At 34.5% G+C, this 21,405-nt stretch overlaps 1 protein-coding gene across 1 annotated transcript in view; it reads right to left on the bottom strand.

Moving 5' to 3' along the window:
- The window catches only part of LOC143052831 (beta-hexosaminidase-like), a 31,025-nt gene extending 9,863 nt beyond the window's left edge, over positions 1–21,162 (bottom strand). Inside the window, exons 1-5 of the mRNA XM_076225937.1 lie at positions 20,893–21,162; positions 12,416–13,120; positions 11,579–11,988; positions 5,369–6,109; positions 3,801–4,041 (exon numbers count right to left, since the gene is read on the bottom strand). Coding sequence (XP_076082052.1) covers positions 3,801–4,041; positions 5,369–6,109; positions 11,579–11,988; positions 12,416–13,120; positions 20,893–20,941 — 2,146 coding nt within the window. The 5' untranslated portion in view covers positions 20,942–21,162. The remainder of the gene's footprint in view (positions 1–3,800; positions 4,042–5,368; positions 6,110–11,578; positions 11,989–12,415; positions 13,121–20,892) is intronic.
- Between the last annotated feature and the right edge of the window lie 243 nt (positions 21,163–21,405).

Here is a 21,405-nt window from a genome sequence, read left to right on the forward strand (position 1 = left end):
CCTCAGAGCAATTGGTACTTTGCGGAACGGAACGGAACGGAAAAATAAATTAAAAAGTTTAAATCAGATTCAACTTGATCACTGTCTCTAATCATCGTCGGAACGGGCTGTTGAAGGCCTCTTTTTTAAAATATAATTACCGATGGAAGGAGAAAGACTTTTTGTGTTAAATTTTTTATTATTGATCAAGTCGAAAATGCTATCTAAAACACATACCACTCATGCAAAAAGAGGTGTCAGACAATTTTTGTTATCTTACTGCTTTAATTACATTAAAGATGTCTGTTTCCGTTTTTTCCGTTAAATACCAATTCCTCAGAGCAATTGGTACTTTGCGGATTGGAACGGAACGGAAAAATAAATTAAAAAGTTTAAATCAGATTCAACTTGATCACTGTCTCTAATCATCGTCGGAACGGGCTGTTGAAGGCCTCTTTTTTAAAATATAATTACCGATGGAAGGAGAAAGACTTTTTGTGTAACCTGCCTTTGTGTTAATTTTTTTATTATTGATCAAGTCGAAAATGCTATCTAAAACACATACCACTTATGCAAAAAGAGGTGTCAGACAATTTTTGTTATCATACTGCTTTAATTACATTAAAGATGTCTGTTTCCGTTTTTTCCGTTAAATACCAATTCCTCAGAGCAATTGGTACTTTGCGGAACGGAACGGAACGGAAAAATAAATTAAAAAGTTTAAATCAGATTCAACTTGATCACTGTCTCTAATCATCGTCGGAACGGGCTGTTGAAGGCCTCTTTTTTAAAATATAATTACCGATGGAAGGAGAACGACTTTTTGTGTAACCTGCCTTTGTGTTAAATTTTTTATTATTGATCAAGTCGAAAATGCTATCTAAAACACATACCACTCATGCAAAAAGAGGTGTCAGACAATTTTTGTTATCATACTGCTTTAATTACATTAAAGATGTCTGTTTCCGTTTTTTCCGTTAAATACCAATTCCTCAGAGCAATTGGTACTTTGCGGAACGGAACGGAACGGAACGGAAAAATAAATTTAAAAGTTTAAATCAGATTCAACTTGATCACTGTCTCTAATCATCGTCGGAACGGGCTGTTGAAGGCCTCTTTTTTAAAAAATAATTACCGATGGAAGGAGAAAGACTTTTTGTGTAACCTGCCTTTGTGTTAAATTTTTTATTATTGATCAAGTCGAAAATGCTATCTAAAACACATACCACTCATGCAAAAAGAGGTGTCAGACAATTTTTGTTATCTTACTGCTTTAATTACATTAAAGATGTCTGTTTCCGTTTTTTCCGTTAAATACCAATTCCTCAGAGCAATTGGTACTTTGCGGATTGGAACGGAACGGAAAAATAAATTAAAAAGTTTAAATCAGATTCAACTTGATCACTGTCTCTAATCATCGTCGGAACGGGCTGTTGAAGGCCTCTTTTTTAAAATATAATTACCGATGGAAGGAGAAAAACTTTTTGTGTAACCTGCCTTTGTGTTAAATGTTTTATTATTGATCAAGTCGAAAATGCTATCTAAAACACATACCACTCATGCAAAAAGAGGTGTCAGACAATTTTTGTTATCATACCGCTTTAATTACATTAAAGATGTCTCTTTCCGTTTTTTCCGTTAAATACCAATTCCTCAGAGCAATTGGTACTTTGCGGAACGGAACGGAACGGAAAAAATAAATTAAAAAGTTTAAATCAGATTTAACTTGATCACTGTCTCTAATCATCGTCGGAACGGGCTGTTGAAGGCCTCTTTTTTAAAATATAATTACCGATGGAAGGAGAAAGACTTTTTGTGTAACCTGCCTTTGTGTTAAATTTTTTATTATTGATCAAGTCGAAAATGCTATCTAAAACACATACCACTCATGCAAAAAGAGGTGTCAGACAAATTTTGTTATCATACTGCTTTAATTACATTAAAGATGTCTGTTTCCGTTTTTTCCGTTAAATACCAATTCCTCAGAGCAATTGGTACTTTGCGGAACGGAACGGAACGGAAAAATAAATTAAAAAGTTTCAATCAGATTCAACTTGATCACTGTCTCTAATCAAGGACGACGTGATGTCAGTCTAGATATCATAATGCATGACTTGCAAATGCGTTAATTTCATGATAATTTATCACGACAATCCGACATATTCATCTACAGAATATTTCCCGATGTTATACATTATTACACATTTCACCTGTGAAGATGAGATTAGGTATACATTTGTGTTATTTGTATATGGAAAACCGTAAAACACAGAAATTTTAAAGTTTGTTTTGTTTTAAAGATTTTTCGAAATTTTGATAAATGCCCCCTTTGGATACCTTAAATGAAATTCCGTTCCGTTCCGTTCCGTTCCGTAAAGTACCAATAGCCCTAATTTTAAAGAACTACCTAATGATAAGAAATATTTCTGGCTGTTCACAAATGAGCATTTACCTACTCTCATGTGCCTAGGAAATTACATTATTAAAGGTTTAGAAATAAGATCCAGATGTAAACAAAATACATGAAATAATATAATATTTTATTGTTATAACATTTAATATAATAGTTATATAAAACACATGTTGTGTTATGCTCTGATCCTGTCTATAACGTTATAGTATGGTATTTGCTTTTTGTTTTGCTTTTTCCAATCATATTGTGTTATAAAATGATGCCCTTTATGGGTTCTTGATTAGATTAATAAAATTCTTATCTTATCTTATTCACATGTTTTATTTTTCCCCACAACCCCTATATTGCAATAGTAACAATACTGACTGTATTCATCAAAGCATGTATTAAGCTGACATGTACACTGATATTTTTTTCATAATTTTAAAACCAGATACTGAAGGAGATTTGACCCGTTTCGTAGTGGACATTTACAAAAATACGGTATCCCTCTGGTCCATTTGATGTGCTCAATTTTTCTTGCCAAAACTTTAATTGACGTTATAAAAGCATCTCTTCTTTTATAAGACCCTAATGTTTATATCTCTTGCAAACAAAAATTACATTGATTTTATAAAAACTGTTTATTTGCAAATTTTAATGACTTCGTTTCGTAGTGGACATTTTGTCAGGGACACACCTTCTGAAATTAAAAATCCTATGTTAAAAGCTGTTTATTAAAATATGTTGGCTCTAAACATACATTTTTTTTGTACTTTTGAATTATTAAAGAACTTATATTAGGTGGAAAAAAAAATTATTTCTACATTTTCTTACGATATCTTAGAGTATGAATGTTGAACAGGCGGTCTAGGGACATGTCATTTTGGTTGTTTTGGACCATTCAGCAGTCAATATCTTATCAATCCCTCTAAAAATTAAACTGTTTCTTTACTTAAAAATGTTAAATTTAATTCAATGTACTGACTGCACAAAAAAAATACTTGCAAAGATCAAACACTTTTTTTTTAAAAGTGGCTGGGACAAGAAAGTACGTTTTTATTAAAAAAACGCCTATATATCTTTGTTCGTACATTTTTTTAAAAATTGAATACATTAATATACTAGTAATACAACATTTATGAAATATATACGTACTTAAAGCCATGCATCTGTTGCTAAAGACACAAGTTTCTGATACGCAAGATTCACCGTTGAGCGATTAAATAACGTAACTTTATTTTACTATCAAGAAGTTACAAGTAGTTCGTATTTATTTGATATGAGCAATTCAAAATTTTGCGGGAAAGAATTCTGTTAAGATTTAATTTTTACATTGAACATTTGTACATTTTTTATTTTAAAATCGATTAACGAACGACAAGGATGTCATAACATTTTATAAATGTTAAAGACATACTGTACACACCTGCGATGTTTTCTGGTTTTTGTAGAGCAGGACATTTCTTCTCATTTGCACCGCAGACATCAGATTTACTTAGAGGAACTCCCATTCGAGTTACATCTATGTTTTCATATAAGTTATCCGGCAGGAATCTGAATGATTTATCAGAATCCGTAAATCTAGGAGCCCAATACAATCCCCTCTCTTCTGGATCAGGCTCGTATGGATGATCAAAATACAGGTGAGTTGCATGTGACATTATCACCTACAAAATACAAAAAATGATTTTGTTGTTATACCCATGTTATAAGTGGAAAAAAATTGAGGTGGTCTGCATGCATATTCATATTCATAAAATGGTTCGGGTGGGTAATTGGCAAAATATGCAGAATAATGGGCAAACAATATATTAAAGACATGAGCAGAGAAAAAATAGAGAATAATGGTGTGGTATTATTTCAAGATAAGCAAATTATGACCCAAATCTAAAGAATACAGAAAATGGGTAAAAGTGAAAGACAAGTGTAAATAACATGATTCAAATTATCGAGATTGCCCTTCAGGCAAATAATTGGTTTTAGTTTGTACACACATGACATAGAAGTGACGATACATGTAAGTACCTGCACAATAGTACCTTATTAACAAATACATCTTAGGACAATTTTCAGGAAGGAAGTTTGGACCTCATATTTTATGCATTTTTCTCATCTTGGAACGAGGAATTTAGAATAATTATATGTTATAAATCGTGTCAGTACCGAATCACTTAAACTTGTGTGTTGGAAAGAGGTTTTACAGTTCTTATTTACATGTGATGCAATGTTTCAAGTAGCTATTTTTATGATTTTTTACGTACATCGGATAGCGGTAATAAAAAAGAGCGAAATATCCCTCAGGAATGTTAAACCCATAGATAGAAAAAATAAACTGACAACGTAATGGCTAAAAAAGAAAAAAGACAAACAGAAAAACAATGGTACACAAGACACAACATAGAAGACTAAGCAACATGAACCCTACAGCAACTTGTGATGATCTCTGGTGCTCTTGAAGGGTAAAGATCCTGTTCCACATGTGGCACCCGTCGTGTTGCTCATTTTATTACAAATTCGTCAAAAAATCTAATTCTAATCACAATCGGGGAAAATGAATGGTATTGTTACGATAAAAGGAACCAGTTAGAACTCTTGATTTAATAGTTTCCTTGTAAGCAGCAATATTTTATGAAGTAAATCATAATGGGCAATAGAAGCATGGAAATATAGTATCAATTCGGAAATAGTTACTCCGTATACAGGCGCTGCTGAAATAAAGTAAGTTACATAGAAATGGAAAGTCTACAATTGGCTAGCTGAAATCATTTCTTCTGTCGTAAGTTTTATTTTTAAGCGACCATCATTATAAATTTATTGATGCAGGTTAATATATGAGGAAGAATTCACTGTATCTGTTGTATCCTGTATCACTGCTATGATGGGATAGATGAGTTTAACATAGTCATACAATTTTACATTATTTAGCGAGAGAGGAATTAGTCTTTAATTTACCTCACGAAGGAAACATGTATAGTACTTATACATATACTTTACCTTGTAACCAGCATTGGCATAGTTATAAGCACGTCTGGCTTCTCCCCATTCCCAAACATTATCCCAGGCATTACTATAGATGTGTTGGTTCTGATACATGCTTATATCAAAAGGCATGCCATCTCCCGCATTGAACCCATCCTCCCAACCAGCCATGTTCAGTCCATGAGTGAAAGTAATATTAGCTACTCTTTGTGTGAAATAGTTTTTTAATTCGTTCCTGATTGATGCAGCGTCTCCGGAAAAATTTAAATTAAGTTGGTCGCATTTTGTTGAATTTACCCAAGCAGTTTTTGCAACCTCGTCTCCTCCGAAATGATATATGTTCAACGGATGTCCAGCATCAGTATGCATGGCTTTTAACTCAGAAACTACTTTTTCAATAAAAACGTAAGTTGATTCAATGCAAGGATTAACTGCATTGTCTTTAAAGTATTGCACAGACAAGAATTTAGATTCATTATCTGGATCTACCAATCTGTACTTCTCTGCATCGTTCATATTTGAGGTGCTGTATTTTCTATAGCGTGCCTCCATAGCAATGATAGCTGCTCGTGCATGCCCTGGTGTGTCTATTTCCGGAATTACTTCAATATGGCGTTTTTTGGCATAGCTTAAAATATCCTTGTATTCTTGAATTGAATAAAAACCTGAACCGGATGTAGTATCATCAGGACCAGAGCCTAACTGTGGTATCAAACAAAGATCTTCAGTGTCACTATGACATCGTTTAGAGCCAACCTGAAAAGACAAAGTACAAAACATATGATATAAATTGTTTTAATGAATATGACCTGGTATCAGAGGCGGATACCTTTAACATTGAGTTAAGCGTGGACATGTTCAGTCGTTGAGAATGGATACCTGTAACATTGAGTTAAGCGTGGACATGTTCAGTCGTTGAGAATGGATACTTTTAACATTGAGTTAAGCGTGGACATGTTCAGTCGTTGAGAATGGATACCTTTAACATTGAGTTAAGCGTGGACAGTCGTTGAGAATGGATACCTTTAACTTTGAGTTAAGCGTGGACAGTCGTTGAGAATGGATACCTGTAACATTGAGTTAAGCGTGGACAGTTGTTGAGAATGGATACCTGTAACATTGAGTTAAGCGTGGACAGTCGTTGAGAATGGATACCTTTAACATTGAGTTAAGCGTGGACAGTCGTTGAGAATGGATACCTTTAACTTTGAGTTAAGCGTGGACAGTCGTTGAGAATGGATACCTGTAACATTGAGTTAAGCGTGGACAGTCGTTGAGAATGGATACCTGTAACATTGAGTTAAGCATGGACAGTCGTTGAGAATGGATACCTTTAACATTGAGTTAAGCGTGGACAGTCGTTGAGAATGGATACCTGTAACATTGAGTTAAGCGTGGACAGTCGTTGAGAATGGATACCTTTAACATTGAGTTAAGCGTGGACAGTCGTTGAGAATGGATACCTTTAACTTTGAGTTAAGCGTGGACAGTCGTTGAGAATGGATACCTTTAACATGGAGTTAAGGGTGGACAGTCGTTGAGAATGGATACCTTTCACATGGAGTTAAGCGTGGACAGTCGTTGAGAATGGATACCTGTAACACGGAGTTAAGGGTGGACAGTCGTTGAGAATGGATACCTTTAACATGGAGTTAAACGTGGACAGTCGATGAGAATGGATACCTTTAACATGGAGTTAAGTGTGGACAGTCGTTGAGAATGGATACCTTTAACTTTGAGTCAAGTGTGGACAGTCGTTGAGAATGGATACTTTTAACATGGAGTTAAGTGTGGACAGTCGTTGAGAATGGATACCTTTAACATGGAGTTAAGTGTGGACAGTTGTTGAGAATGGATACCTGTAACATTGAGTTAAGCGTGGACAGTCGTTGAGAATGGATACCTTTAACATTGAGTTAAGCGTGGACAGTCGTTGAGAATGGATACCTTTAACTTTGAGTTAAGCGTGGACAGTCGTTGAGAATGGATACCTGTAACATTGAGTTAAGCGTGGACAGTCGTTGAGAATGGATACCTTTAACATTGAGTTAAGCGTGGACAGTCGTTGAGAATGGATACCTGTAACACGGAGTTAAGGGTGGACAGTCGTTGAGAATGGATACCTTTAACATGGAGTTAAACGTGGACAGTCGATGAGAATGGATACCTTTAACATGGAGTTAAGTGTGGACAGTCGTTGAGAATGGATACCTTTAACTTTGAGTTAAGTGTGGACAGTCGTTGAGAATGGATACCTTTAACATGGAGTTAAGTGTGGACAGTCGTTGAGAATGGATACCTTTAACATGGAGTTAAGTGTGGACAGTTGTTGAGAATGGATACCTGTAACATTGAGTTAAGCGTGGACAGTTGTTGAGAATGGATACCTTTAACATGGAGTTAAGCGTGGACAGTTGTTGAGAATGGATACCTGTAACACGGAGTTAAGGGTGGACAGTCGTTGAGAATGGATACCTTTAACATTGAGTTAAGCGTGGACAGTCGTTCAGAATGGATACCTTTAACATTGGGTTAAGTGTGGACAGTTGTTGAGAATGGATACCTTTAACATGGAGTTAAGCGTGGACAGTTGTTGAGAATGGATACCTGTAACATGGAGTTAAGCGTGGACAGTCGATGAGAATGGATACCTTTAACATGGAGTTAAGCGTGGACAGTCGATGAGAATGGATACCTGTAACATTGAGTTAAGCGTGGACAGTTGTTGAGAATGGATACCTTTAACATGGAGTTAAGCGTGGACAGTTGTTGAGAATGGATACCTGTAACACGGAGTTAAGGGTGGACAGTCGTTGAGAATGGATACCTTTAACATTGAGTTAAGTGTGGACAGATGTTGAGAATGGATACCTTTAACATGGAGTTAAGCGTGGACAGTTGTTGAGAATGGATACCTTTAACATTGAGTTAAGTGTGGACAGTTGTTGAGAATGGATACCTTAAACAATGAGTTAAGTGTGGACAGTCGTTGAGAATGGATACCTTTAACATTGAGTTAAGCGTGGACAGTCGTTGAGAATGGATACCTTTAATATGGAGTTAAGTTTGGACAGTCGTTGAGAATGGATACCTTTAACATTGAGTTAAGCGTGGACAGTCGTTGAGAATGGATACCTGTAACATGGAGTTAAGCGTGGACAGTTGTTGAGAATGGATACCTTTAACATTGAGTTAAGTGTGGACAGTCGTTGAGAATGGATACCTGTAACATGGAGTTAAGCGTGGACAGTCGTTGAGAATGGATACCTGTAACACGGAGTTAAGTGTGGACAGTCGTTGAGAATGGATACCTGTAACATGGAGTTAAGCGTGGACAGTCGTTGAGAATGGATACCTTTAACATTGAGTTAAGTGTGGACAGTCGTTGAGAATGGATACCTTTAACATTGAGTTAAGCGTGGACAGTCGTTGAGAATGGATACCTTTAACATTGAGTTAAGCGTGGACAGTCGTTGAGAATGGATACCTGTAACATGGAGTTAAGCGTGGACAGTCGTTGAGAATGGATACCTGTAACACGGAGTTAAGCGTGGACAGTCGTTGAGAATGGATACCTTTAACATTGAGTTAAGTGTGGACAGTTGTTGAGAATGGATACCTTTAACATTGAGTTAAGCGTGGACAGTTGTTGAGAATGGATACCTGTAACATGGAGTTAAGCGTGGACAGTCGTTGAGAATGGATACCTTTAACATTGAGTTAAGCGTGGACAGTTGTTGAGAATGGATACCTGTAACATTGAGTTAAGCGTGGACAGTCGATGTGAATGGATACCTTTAACATTGAGTTAAGCGTGGACAGTCGTTGAGAATGGATACCTGTAACATGGAGTTAAGGGTGGACAGTTGTTGAGAATGGATACCTTTAACATTGAGTTAAGTGTGGACAGTTGTTGAGAATGGATACCTGTAACATGGAGTTAAGCGTGGACAGTTGTTGAGAATGGATACCTGTAACACGGAGTTAAGGGTGGACAGTCGTTGAGAATGGATACCTTTAACATTGAGTTAAGTGTGGACAGTTGTTGAGAATGGATACCTTTAACATGGAGTTAAGCGTGGACAGTTGTTGAGAATGGATACCTGTAACACGGAGTTAAGGGTGGACAGTCGTTGAGAATGGATACCTTTAACATTGAGTTAAGTGTGGACAGTTGTTGAGAATGGATACCTTTAACATGGAGTTAAGTGTGGACATGTCCAGTCGTTGAGAATGGATACCTTTAACATTGAGTTAAGCGTGGACAGTTGTTGAGAATGGATACCTTTAACATTGAGTTAAGCGTGGACAGTTGTTGAGAATGGATACCTTTAACATTGAGTTAAGCGTGGACAGTCGTTGAGAATGGATACCTTTAACATTGAGTTAAGCGTGAACAGTTGTTGAGAATGGATACCTGTAACATTGAGTTAAGCGTGGACAGTTGTTGAGAATGGATACCTTTAACATTGAGTTAAGCGTGGACATGTCCAGTCGTTGAGAATGGATACCTTTAATATTGAGTTAAGCGTGGACAGTCGTTGAGAATGGATACCTTTAACATTGAGTTAAGCGTGGACAGTCGTTGAGATGTTATGATATAAGCTATTGAGGATACAACTTGATGAAGTGAAAATGACTCACAAATTCTGAATAAACATTATACAATCATTTGTTTCTAAGTTTCATTATTTATCTTCGTGTTTCGTAACACAGTTGTATATTCATTTCTCCGTACGTACAGCCTAACATATATTTGTTTTCAATTTCTGTTTACATTGTCAAATAATTAACTGATTTATTTCATTTTAGTTGCATAATTTTTATTTGTACAACTTATAACAAGAGTGTCATTGAATCTGCGTAGTTTTATAAGACATAATAAATAATTCAATTTTCACAAATAAGTCGGTTAAGTATGATATGGAGGTAGCATTATCAAATGCACATAATTTAAACATTAGCCCACCTTAAATCTGTGACTGTGTTAATTCCAATTGGGAAAACGAAACGTTGCTTAATGTTGCAAATTAAACTAAACAGACAAATAGAGATCGTCATACGCTTGAGACGTCAAACGTATGTGGCGAAATAAAACAAACAGACACCTTAAGGTCTCTATTCGCTTGAGACGCCAAACGTATGTGGAGAATTAAACTAAACAGACACCCAGAGGTCTCCATACGATTGAGACGCCAAACGTATGTGATGAATTAAACTAAACATACACCTCGAGATCTCCATACGTTTAAGACGTAAAACGAATGTGGCGAATTAAACTAAACAGACACCTAAAGGTCTCTATACGCTTGAGACGCCAAACGTTTGTGGCGAATTAAACTAAACAGACACCTAGAGGTCTCCATATGCTTAAGAGGCCAAACGTATGTGGCGAATTAAACTAAACAGACACATAGAGATCTATATATTTTAGAGTGTAACCAACTTTTACAACTAGTGTTATTATTGCAAAATATTAATTTTCTTGCAAAAAAATAGTTTACATTAACCAATTATCTAGGTCTATCAAAATATCCAAAATGTATACGTAGATCTCAAACAATTAATAAAACAAGCAATGTAATTAACATAACTCGATTTTATATAAGGTTTAAATTCATATTTCTTTCTTTTTTCATTGTTCCTACATGCAATAAAAACTTTGATATTTTTTTATATTAACAGGTGTTTAATGATCGATTGTCCGTTGCGTAACATACAGTGGAAAATATTTCATGTAAATTCAGGACAAAAAATTAAAAATAAATAAATAGTTCGATCGTCTATTAGAGGTTGGGGTGATTTGGACTGCCACTGGAAAATATGGATATGCTAAATAGGGACAGAAGATAGTATGCTTGAATGAGATCACATATAGATCCCTCAAACACTTCTAGAAAGTATTTCTCTCTAGATCTGAGGCACCGTATTAAACATACCCATTCTGACTGGACGTGGCTGCGAATAAGTACATCATGCACATCGAACTTTAGCAACAGTTTTACAACCGATAGGGAAAAGACCTAAGTTATTATTATTCTAATCTCAACGTGTGGGGGTTTCGTTTAATAAGTCTCAGCTTTTATTTCGAATTCATATCGCTCAATTAACTTAATTTAATCATCATGACTGGTCAAATATGAATACAGTGCTAGTGAACATATATAATAGTTCAATTATTGGTTATGCATTTACAATTGGAAATGTTTCTATACTTTGACTTACCTGGGTTAATTCTTGTAGACCATTGATTTCAATTCTCCAACCTTCGTCGTCGGCTAAGTGGAGATGTAATTTGTTCAGTTTATACATTGCCATTGAGTCCATCAGTTTTTCGAGAACGTTCTTTGAAACAAAATTTCTTGCAACATCAATAAACATCCCTCTGAATTCAAAACGAGGCTCGTCTCGGATCTCCATCTGTGGTATACTGAGTCCATGTGACAAAAGACTAAGTAGAGATTGGACACCATATAACACACCAGCATTTGTCATTCCATATATGGTAACAGTTTTTGCTGATGGATTCACAGTTAAGCTATATCCCTCCGCAGAAAGTATGGTGCTGTTTATGGACAAATATATATTGACTCCATTAGCCGAAGCTGTGGCACTGCTATCAAAGTTATATTTATCTGCAAAGTGATTTTGTAAATCATTATTTAGATATTATGAAAGAAAAGTATATCATTGTTATTCTAAATCATATTAACATACGTACGTCTTTGTTACGTTTTAATTGCTCAAGATTAACAGAAACCACTTTTCAAGACAAATTATCATTCGGAAAACATAACACAAAGACTTATATATGAATGTAGATACTTAACATTTCCATACGATTATCATGTTGAAGCATGAAAACATATTGTATCAGAGCATAATATGTTGTTTTTTTCTTTTCATAAAACAATATTTCATTGCAAAATACCCCATACCTTACAGTGTATATTAATGGAAAACATTTTAATTCAATTTAGTAAACTAAAAACTTTTAAAAAATAATTGATTTTATGACATCCCCTTCCCTCCCCCGCTGAAGTTGAATGGTTGCTCCCTTACCTGTAAGAAATGATGCTTCATTGTCAAGTCCACTGTGAACTATTGTCACCTTTCCAGTTATATTGAGCAGTTTAGATGTGTCAAGGTTAGTTATTTCTTTTGGAGTCGGTATGACCATTTTTATCTGGACATTAGTATTTGTTGTTTTATAACGTTGATAACGTGACATTGGAGAATAAGGGTCATATTTATCTTCCTTCTTTCGCTTCCATTGTTTTGCGCTGGTAAACTCCCCAACAAATCCTTCCTTAGTACTATCGATAACACGTGCATTTAGTCCGTCTGCTGAGATGTACCAGTTTGGTGGAATGTCTGTTTTAGACACAGCCCAATTAGCGGCATAAAATGTTATTTCTCTCGTTCCATTTTGAGGTAACTCTTTGAATCCGGTTGTAGGTGTCATTGAGTAGAGACAGCCGTTTTCGTGCATTACTTTGAGATTGACATTCGGAAGCGTATATCCTTCGGGCTTAGTATATAGACCATCTTCCGAAAGGATATGCTTAGATTCTACTATGAAAAAACTAAAAAAATATATTTTCCAGTTGACACCTGTCAGAGACTTTGGTGCCTTATTGTTGAACGTCACTTTAAAGAGATGTCGACTTCCATCATCAAGGTTCTCCACCATATCAACTTTAACGTCCAAACCGGAAGCGATCTGATCTAAATCGGATTGCGTTGCTATCTGTGAATTTACATAACCTGCAATAGAAAAAACGTTCCAATATTATGTTGGGGAGCAATTTGATAAAAAAAAAAAATCAGACTCAAACTCAGAAGCGATTTGATAATAATCGGGTTGTGTAACTATAAATTTGTGAATTTACATAACCTACAATAGAAAAAAACGTTCTAATTTCATGTTAGGGAGCAATTTGTTTTAAAAACAGACTCAAACTAAGTCATGTTGTGGCACTATCTGTGAATTTAACATAACCATCCATGAGTTCAGTTTTCTTTTCTAACAAATCATCAGATATATAGTTATATTGTACAAAGGGTATAACAAATTTACAGTAATTGTCAAATACACAGCGACATTATAACCAACGGAGATTTATAGTATTTCTCAATACAATTATGATAATTTTATTATGAACAGACGGTTTGAAATCTTTGACAATGAAACAGAGATCTTATATCAATGAACAAACGGAGATGTTGAGATACTGTCAATGTCAATTTAAGACGAATGAACACACGGAGCACAACTTTTTAACAAACAAAGATTTGGAGGAAATGTAAATGACACAACAAACTTTTAAAATCGAAGAATTGGAGTATTCACCAATGAAACAACAATTTTATGAACAAATGAAGATCTGGAGAAATCGTCAATGACGCGGCTATCTTATGAAAAAACACACATTTGGAGAACTCGTCAGTAACACGGCTATCTTATGAAAAAACACAGATTTGGAGAACTCGTCAGTGACACGGCTATCTTATGAACAAACACAGATTTGGAGGACTTGTCATTGACGCGGCTATCTTATGAACACACACAGATTTGGAGAACTTGTCAATTACACGGCTATCTTATGTACAAACAACAGATTTGGAGAACTCGTCAGTGACACGGTTATCTCATGAACATACTTTAAGATTTGGAGAACTCGTCAATGACGCGACTATCTTATGAAGAAATAAAAGATTTGGAGAACTCGTCAATGACACGGTTATCTCAAAAACATTCTTTAAGATTTGGAGAACTTGTCAATGACACGGCTATCTTATAAACAAACACAGATTTGGAGAACTTGTCAATGACACGGCTATCTTATGAACACACAAAAGATTTGGAGAACTCGTCAATGACGCGGCTATCTTATGAAAATTCTTTAAGATTTGGAGAACTTGTCAATGACACGGCTATATATCTTATGAAATAAGATTTGGAGAACTTGTCAATGAAACGGCTATCTTATGAAATAAGATTTGGAGAACTTGTCAATGACACGGCTATCTTATGAACAAACAAATAAATTGGAGAACTTGTCAATGACACGGCTGTCTTATGAAATAAGATTTGGAGAACTTGTCAATGACACGGCTATCTTATGAAATAAGATTTGGAGAACTTGTCAATGACACGGCTATCTTATGAACAAACAAAAATATTGGAGAACTTGTCAATGACACGGCTATCTTATGAACAAACAAAAATTTGGAGTATTTATCAATGACACAACAATCTTATGAAACAAATGGAGATTTTGGATTACTCGTCATTGACCTAGAAATTATATGAAAAAAATAGAGATTTCGAGTAATCGTCAATGCCACATTTATCTTATGAACTAACGGGATTAAGATTATTACTACTGACAGCTATCTTATGTTCACACAGATATAAACAGTAATCATAAGTGACACAGCGAGCTTACATGTATGAACAAAGCGTAGATTTTTGAGTAAACGCTTATGACACAACGATTTTATGAAGAAACATAGATTGAAGTAATCGTCAATGACATATCGATCATATGAACAAATACAGATTGTGAGTATTCATCAATAACACAACAATCTGAGGAATAAATTGAGATTTGGAATAATTGTCAACTTTTGATCTAACGGAGATTTCGAGTTATTATAACTGACAAAGAGATCTTATGAACAAACAGAGATTTGGAGTAATTATTACTGACACACCGATATCTTATGAACATTATTAAACAAAAATAGTGCTTTACACGGTAACAGCAATTGATATACCTTGGGAGAAACTTAGATGATATGTTTACCCTTACAGTGCACTTGAGATCATCTCTGGGTTTTAGTGGGGCTTCGTGTTCCTCGGTCTTAAATTTTCTACGTGTTTTATAAACGTATGTATTTTTGTTTGGTCGTTTTGTTAACATATCAGAATTTCGAGATCTCCTAACTTGCTATACGACGAAACCTTGAATATTTACTACATCTTGCCTGAAATGACGCATTTGAAAAGATAGCTTGTTACTTGTCATCTCGAAAAGAAACTTTTTCAATAGCCAATTAAGGAAGCTCGCTTGTCATGCTTTTGAATTTTGGAAAGATTTTCGGAATCCTTTGGTTTTATTCATTTGAATGCCTTAACAAATTTTGCAGGGTGACCCCCATTTTTTCTATTTATAATTCTTTTACATGTAAAATGATAAGCTGTCTGTTAAAATCTTATAAAATTTTAATTATTTTTCAATAGTTTTTGAGGACTTAAACTTGTCAATGATAAAGCTATGAAAAGTCAAGAGAGAACATTTTCCCGCCAACATTTGTCAATGATAAAGCTATGAAAAGTCAAGAGAGAACATTTTCTCGCCAAAATTTGTCAATGATAAAGCTATGAAAAGTCAAGAGAGAACATTTTCCCGCCAAAAATTCAATGGCTTATATCTCGAAAACAAGCACGGTGACCTATACATTTTTTTTTCGCTCTTTTGATTCCTTTATTAATCTCCTATCGATAAACGGCTAATTAGAGTAATTCTTCCAACTTTCCCCCAAATGTACGTGCTTGCTCGGAGGGCGTGTGATCATGGCTTCGTTAACCGGCAGGCTCGGTAAAACTAAAGTTTTAACAATTGATATGTGCGGCTACTTTACTGTAAATCAGGTGCCATCTTAAAGTATGACAATATGACCAGAACCACAATATAAAATTGAGAAAGGAAATGGTGAATATGTCAAAGCGACAACCACCCGACCATAGAGCAAACAACAGCCGAAGGCAACCAATGGGTCTTCAATGTAGCGAGAATTCCCGCACCCGTAGGTGTCCTTCAGCTGGCCCCTAAAATATGCATAATAGTACAGTGATAATGGACGTCATACTAAACTCCGAATTATACACAAGAAACTAAAATTTAAAATCATACAAGACTAACAAAGGCCAGAGGCTCCTGACTTGGGACAGGCGCAAAATTGCGGCGGGGTTAAACATGTTTATGAGATCTCAACCCTCCCCCTATACCTCTAGCCAATGTAGAAAAGTAAAACAATAACAATACGCACATTAAAATTCAGTTCAAGAGAAGTCCGAGTCTGATGTCAAAAGATGTAACAAAAGAAAATAAATAAAATGACAATAATACATAAATAACAACAGACTACTAGCAGTTAACTGACATGCCAGCTCCAGACCTCAATTAAACTGATTGAAAGATTATGTCTTCATCATATGAATATCAGGTACAATCCCTCCCGTTAGGGGTTTAGTATCATACTATCATAAAATATATGAGAAGAACATAACCCGTGTCATGCCAACAACTGTTTTTTTAGAAATAAATGTGTTTAGTTCCGATGCAAAGACCCTATCAGTGAATCAATGTTAAAGCCAAAATATGCAATCTTTAATGACCTGACAACAGTATCGTAACTATATCCCCTTTTAATAAGTCTATTTAAAGGTTTTGTTAGTTTCTGAGGAGAATACTGACATTTTTGTGCTTTATAAAGAATATTTCCATAAAATTTTGGATATACCCTCTTTTATTTATAACAGATTTGTTAGGTTTTTTTTTCAAAACATCATACACATTTCCGATTCAAGTTATATACGGACACTGATCTATAATACCAGAAATAAATTATGGGTAGAAATGATAGGAATACAAACATGTTCAGTTTAAATAGTTTGATTTTTTTACATGTATGAATGCGAAATACAACTTTTGACGGTTATGAGTACGCATGTATATAATAATTATATACATAACCTTAAAAAAACAAAAACATTCGCTTAAACATTATTCACAAAAAAAATTTCTTCATATAAATAACAGTGACACTTTTTATTCACTATAGACATAGTTGTTAATTTAAAACAAGATTCAAGATTTGTAACTTTGACATATTATTAATAGTTGTAATATTTCATGAATTGCTTATGTATTGGTAAAACGTCTCTTAGTTTAAGATTAGGTTCAGTCATACTTTTCATAAAGTTGACTTAAGTACACAAAATCTAGGGATAAACGTCTTTCGTATATAAAAGGAAACAGATAAAAATAAAAGATAGGAAATATTTCGGTTAAATCAACAGGACTATTTGTGACGGAAGTATGGGAGGACTAGGATTGTTTGATTGGAAAATGATGCGTAATACCTTAATATCTAAAGCATGTACATTAATGTGTAAAAGTTTGACGTAGATACTGGTCAGTCTGGTGTCTTCGTTTGATAAGGAGACACAACTATTTAATGTAATTCAAATTTATAAAGTTCACGTCTGCTAAAAGCGACAACAGATAGTTAGAAAATTGTATAAGAAAAAGAAAGAGAAAAAAAGGAAAAATCCCATTAATAAGAATTAGGTTAAAAATTATGTTGGTTCCTGCTATCCCATGTTGTCAGTCTTCTTATGATTGCTGACCCTGTATATAACTTATGATTGCTGACCCTATATATAACTTATGATTGCTGACTCTGTATATAACTTGTGATTGCTGACCCTGTATATAACTTATGATTGCTGACCCTGTATATAACTTATGATTGCTGACCCTGTATATAACTTATGATTGCTGACCCTGTATATAACTTATGATTGCTGACCCTATATATAACTTATGATTGCTGACCCTGTATATAACTTATGATTGCTGACCCTGTATATAACTTATGATTGCTGACCCTGTATATAACTTATGATTGCTGACCCTGTATATAACTTATGATTGCTGACCCTATATATAACTTATGATTGCTGACTCTGTATATAACTTATGATTGCTGACCCTGTATATAACTTATGATTGCTAACCCTGTATATAACTTATGATTGCTGACCCTGTATATAATTATGATTGCTGACCCTGTATATAACTTATGATTGCTGACCCTGTATATAACTTATGATTGCTGACCCTGTATATAACTTATGATTGCTGACCCTGTATATAAGTTCAACTGTACACTAGTGTCCCTATATAATCCCGGTAAACTTTTCTTTCACAAATTGTGACTTGGGTGAATTATTATAGTTGTCTCATTGGCACTCATACCCAATCTTCTTCCATCTATTAACCCAACATTTCAAATTCTGAGTCAGAAAAAGGATTTTTGAATACTTTTTTAATGGTACTAAGATTTAAGTATAAACTATCGTATACATATTTTTTTGGATAGTGAAATGTATAAAATGTAATATAATTTGTAATATAACGCATTACTTTGGTAAAGTAATAGTCCAAAATACATAAATTATTGTAATATAACATGCTGGTTTTGCCTAAGTAAATGTAATGTAATGCATTAGCAATGCAATTTGCCCAATAACTGCCTAATGTGTCTTTGTATGGTGATATGTGATGGATTCCACCCAAATCAAACAGTGGATTGAATAAAATGAATGACGATAGAGTAAACAACAAGTGTACATAAAAATTATGTTGGGTTACGCATGCAGAAGAGTTAATGAATAGGCATTTAGAGATAGAAATAAGTTTAAAAAAATATATACTTTCGCAACATAAATGAAGCACTCCAAATAAGATTTAATTTTTCATTGCAATCGACAGTTTAAACGCGGACCGTGAAGAGGACTCCAAAATAAACCGTTACAAAAAAAAAATATATCCACATTATCGCTTGCGCGACATGGAAGGAGGAAACATGTAACATGAGACTTTATTTGTAAAAGTGTATGCACGTTTACCTGTTACAAATATATGTGTACAATATGTATAGCTAGCTGGTTGCAATATTAAAAATGTTATCGCGTGTTCTAAAGTAAAATGTTACGGTCGTATTAGCATATACTGATACACTGATAAGACCTGTCTCAGATCTGATGGATGCAGTTTAAATACGTGAATGTTATATTAGAAGTTACACTTACAGATACATGTATATGGTGCTTTGTATGTCTCAGGTATATATGTACAGTGTAATACAAAAATATAAATCCAAGGCGAGTTGATATCCCAAACAGTACTTGGAATTTATTCATCTTCAAAAAAGTGTTTCATTGGTTCTGGTAGACGAACAAGAAAAATAAACCATAATAGTTGTTAATTTCTGTGTCATTTCGCCCGGTGCCTTGCTTTTGCGCCAATTGGCATTTCATTTTCTCCAAAAAAAACTTTCATTTGCGCAACAAACCATATTTCATTTGCGCCAAAAAGAAAACCTTTCATTTGCGCCAATATTACAAGTAAATGCATGCAGGTAGTTGTATCAAAAATAGTTTCAAAAGGAGTTTAATAGACACTCCACATTTCATCCATTGTGGAGTGTTATCTCATAAGCAATTAACCACATCTTCTCATTTCTATATAAAATATGATTTGAAAAAAAAATAATGAATCAGTTGAACGTGATCATAATTATGTAGCTTGTATATATACATGATCAATCACAAGCGATAACATGGGTCAGTTAACTGCTAGTAGTCTGTTGTTTTTTATGTATTATTGTCATTTTGTTTATTTTCTTTGGTTTCATCTTCTGACATCAGACTCGGGCTTCTCTTGAATTGAATTTTAAATGTGCGTATTGTTATGCACTTACTTTTCTACATTGGCTAGAGGTATAGGTGGAGGGTTGAGATCTCATAAACATGTTTAACCCCGCCGCATTTTTGCGCCTGTCCCAAGTCAGGAGCCTCTGGCCTTTGTTAGTCTTGTATGATTTTAAATTTTAGTTTCTTGTGTACAATTCGGAAATTAGTATGGCGTTCATTATCACTGAACTAGTATATATTTGTTTAGGGGCCAGCTGAAGGACGCCTCCGGGTGCGGGAATGTCTCGCTACATTGAAGACCTGTTAGTGACCTTCTGCTGTTGTTTTTTCTATGGTCGGGTTGTTGTCTCTTTGACACATTCCCCATTTCCATTCTCAATTTTATTAAGATCAATTTTACATATACAGGTTAAACCAGATAGAAACCCAAAGATAAATATACACGATAATATAGCACAAACAATCCTTTTATAAATATTGTTATAAAGACAATAATTCACTAAAGTGCATATGAAGTGGACGTAAGCAATCATAGTCAACCGTAGGGCCTTCAACAATGTGAAAAACCCATATCGTACAGTCAGCTATAAAAGGCATTATAAAAATATGAAACAATTCAAATAAGAAAGTAACGGCCTAATTCATAACAAAACAATTTACGAATACAAATATGACAGACATGAACCAACGACAACCACTGGACTACAGACTCCTAGCTGACATGGGACAGGCACATACAGAATGTGGCGCGTTTGACACACTTGAGAGCGCTAACCCTCCCTCTGAATTGGGACTATTATGTTATAGTTCAACATAAGAAAAAGGCTATAAAAATATGTCAAATCATGTCAATAACTACAATAACAATAGTAACATGTAACAATATAATTTTGATTTTATGCAAATGAACTGTGTCCCGAGGGCTTCGTACGACATAGATGTGTCCGGTTTACATTTTTTTTTAAATATAGAACAACAATTATAACACTTTATATAAAACCTACATTTATATACACATATAACATACCTGCCATCATAAATACACACACATGTACCATCATTTTTTTAACTTCCATTTTTAAGTCCGTACACCCAATGAATTGGTATGCTTTTAAAATTAAAGTTTCACCGTAATGTTAAAAGCCACAGATGAGTTAATACGTCATGTGCATTCATTCCCACATTACAAAAATAAGTAATAAATCTTAAGTGGTTGTGGCTATTTTACGCAAACAACGTGTAAACATGATAACAATATAAGAGTTTCGAATTACTTGTCAACAAAATTTAATGAACTTTTACGCATGTCAACCGTTTGATAAAATAACAGGTAAGTGTTGACCGATCATCTGTAAGAAAGGATATTTACGTTTCATATGTAAAAAAAAAAATTCTAACGGTAATAGTTCTAATAGTTCCAGGGTCAAGCAGATAATGTTATGTATTTACTCAATGATCCGTCCTAAATAAAAATTAATTGATTTTTGAGTGCTAAATGTCAAGTGGCAAATACTGCATGCATTTTCCGGATGAAAAAGAT

The sequence above is a fragment of the Mytilus galloprovincialis genome, chromosome 11 (genome assembly GCF_965363235.1).
Source record: "Mytilus galloprovincialis chromosome 11, xbMytGall1.hap1.1, whole genome shotgun sequence".
NCBI classification, from domain to species: domain Eukaryota; kingdom Metazoa; phylum Mollusca; class Bivalvia; order Mytilida; family Mytilidae; genus Mytilus; species Mytilus galloprovincialis.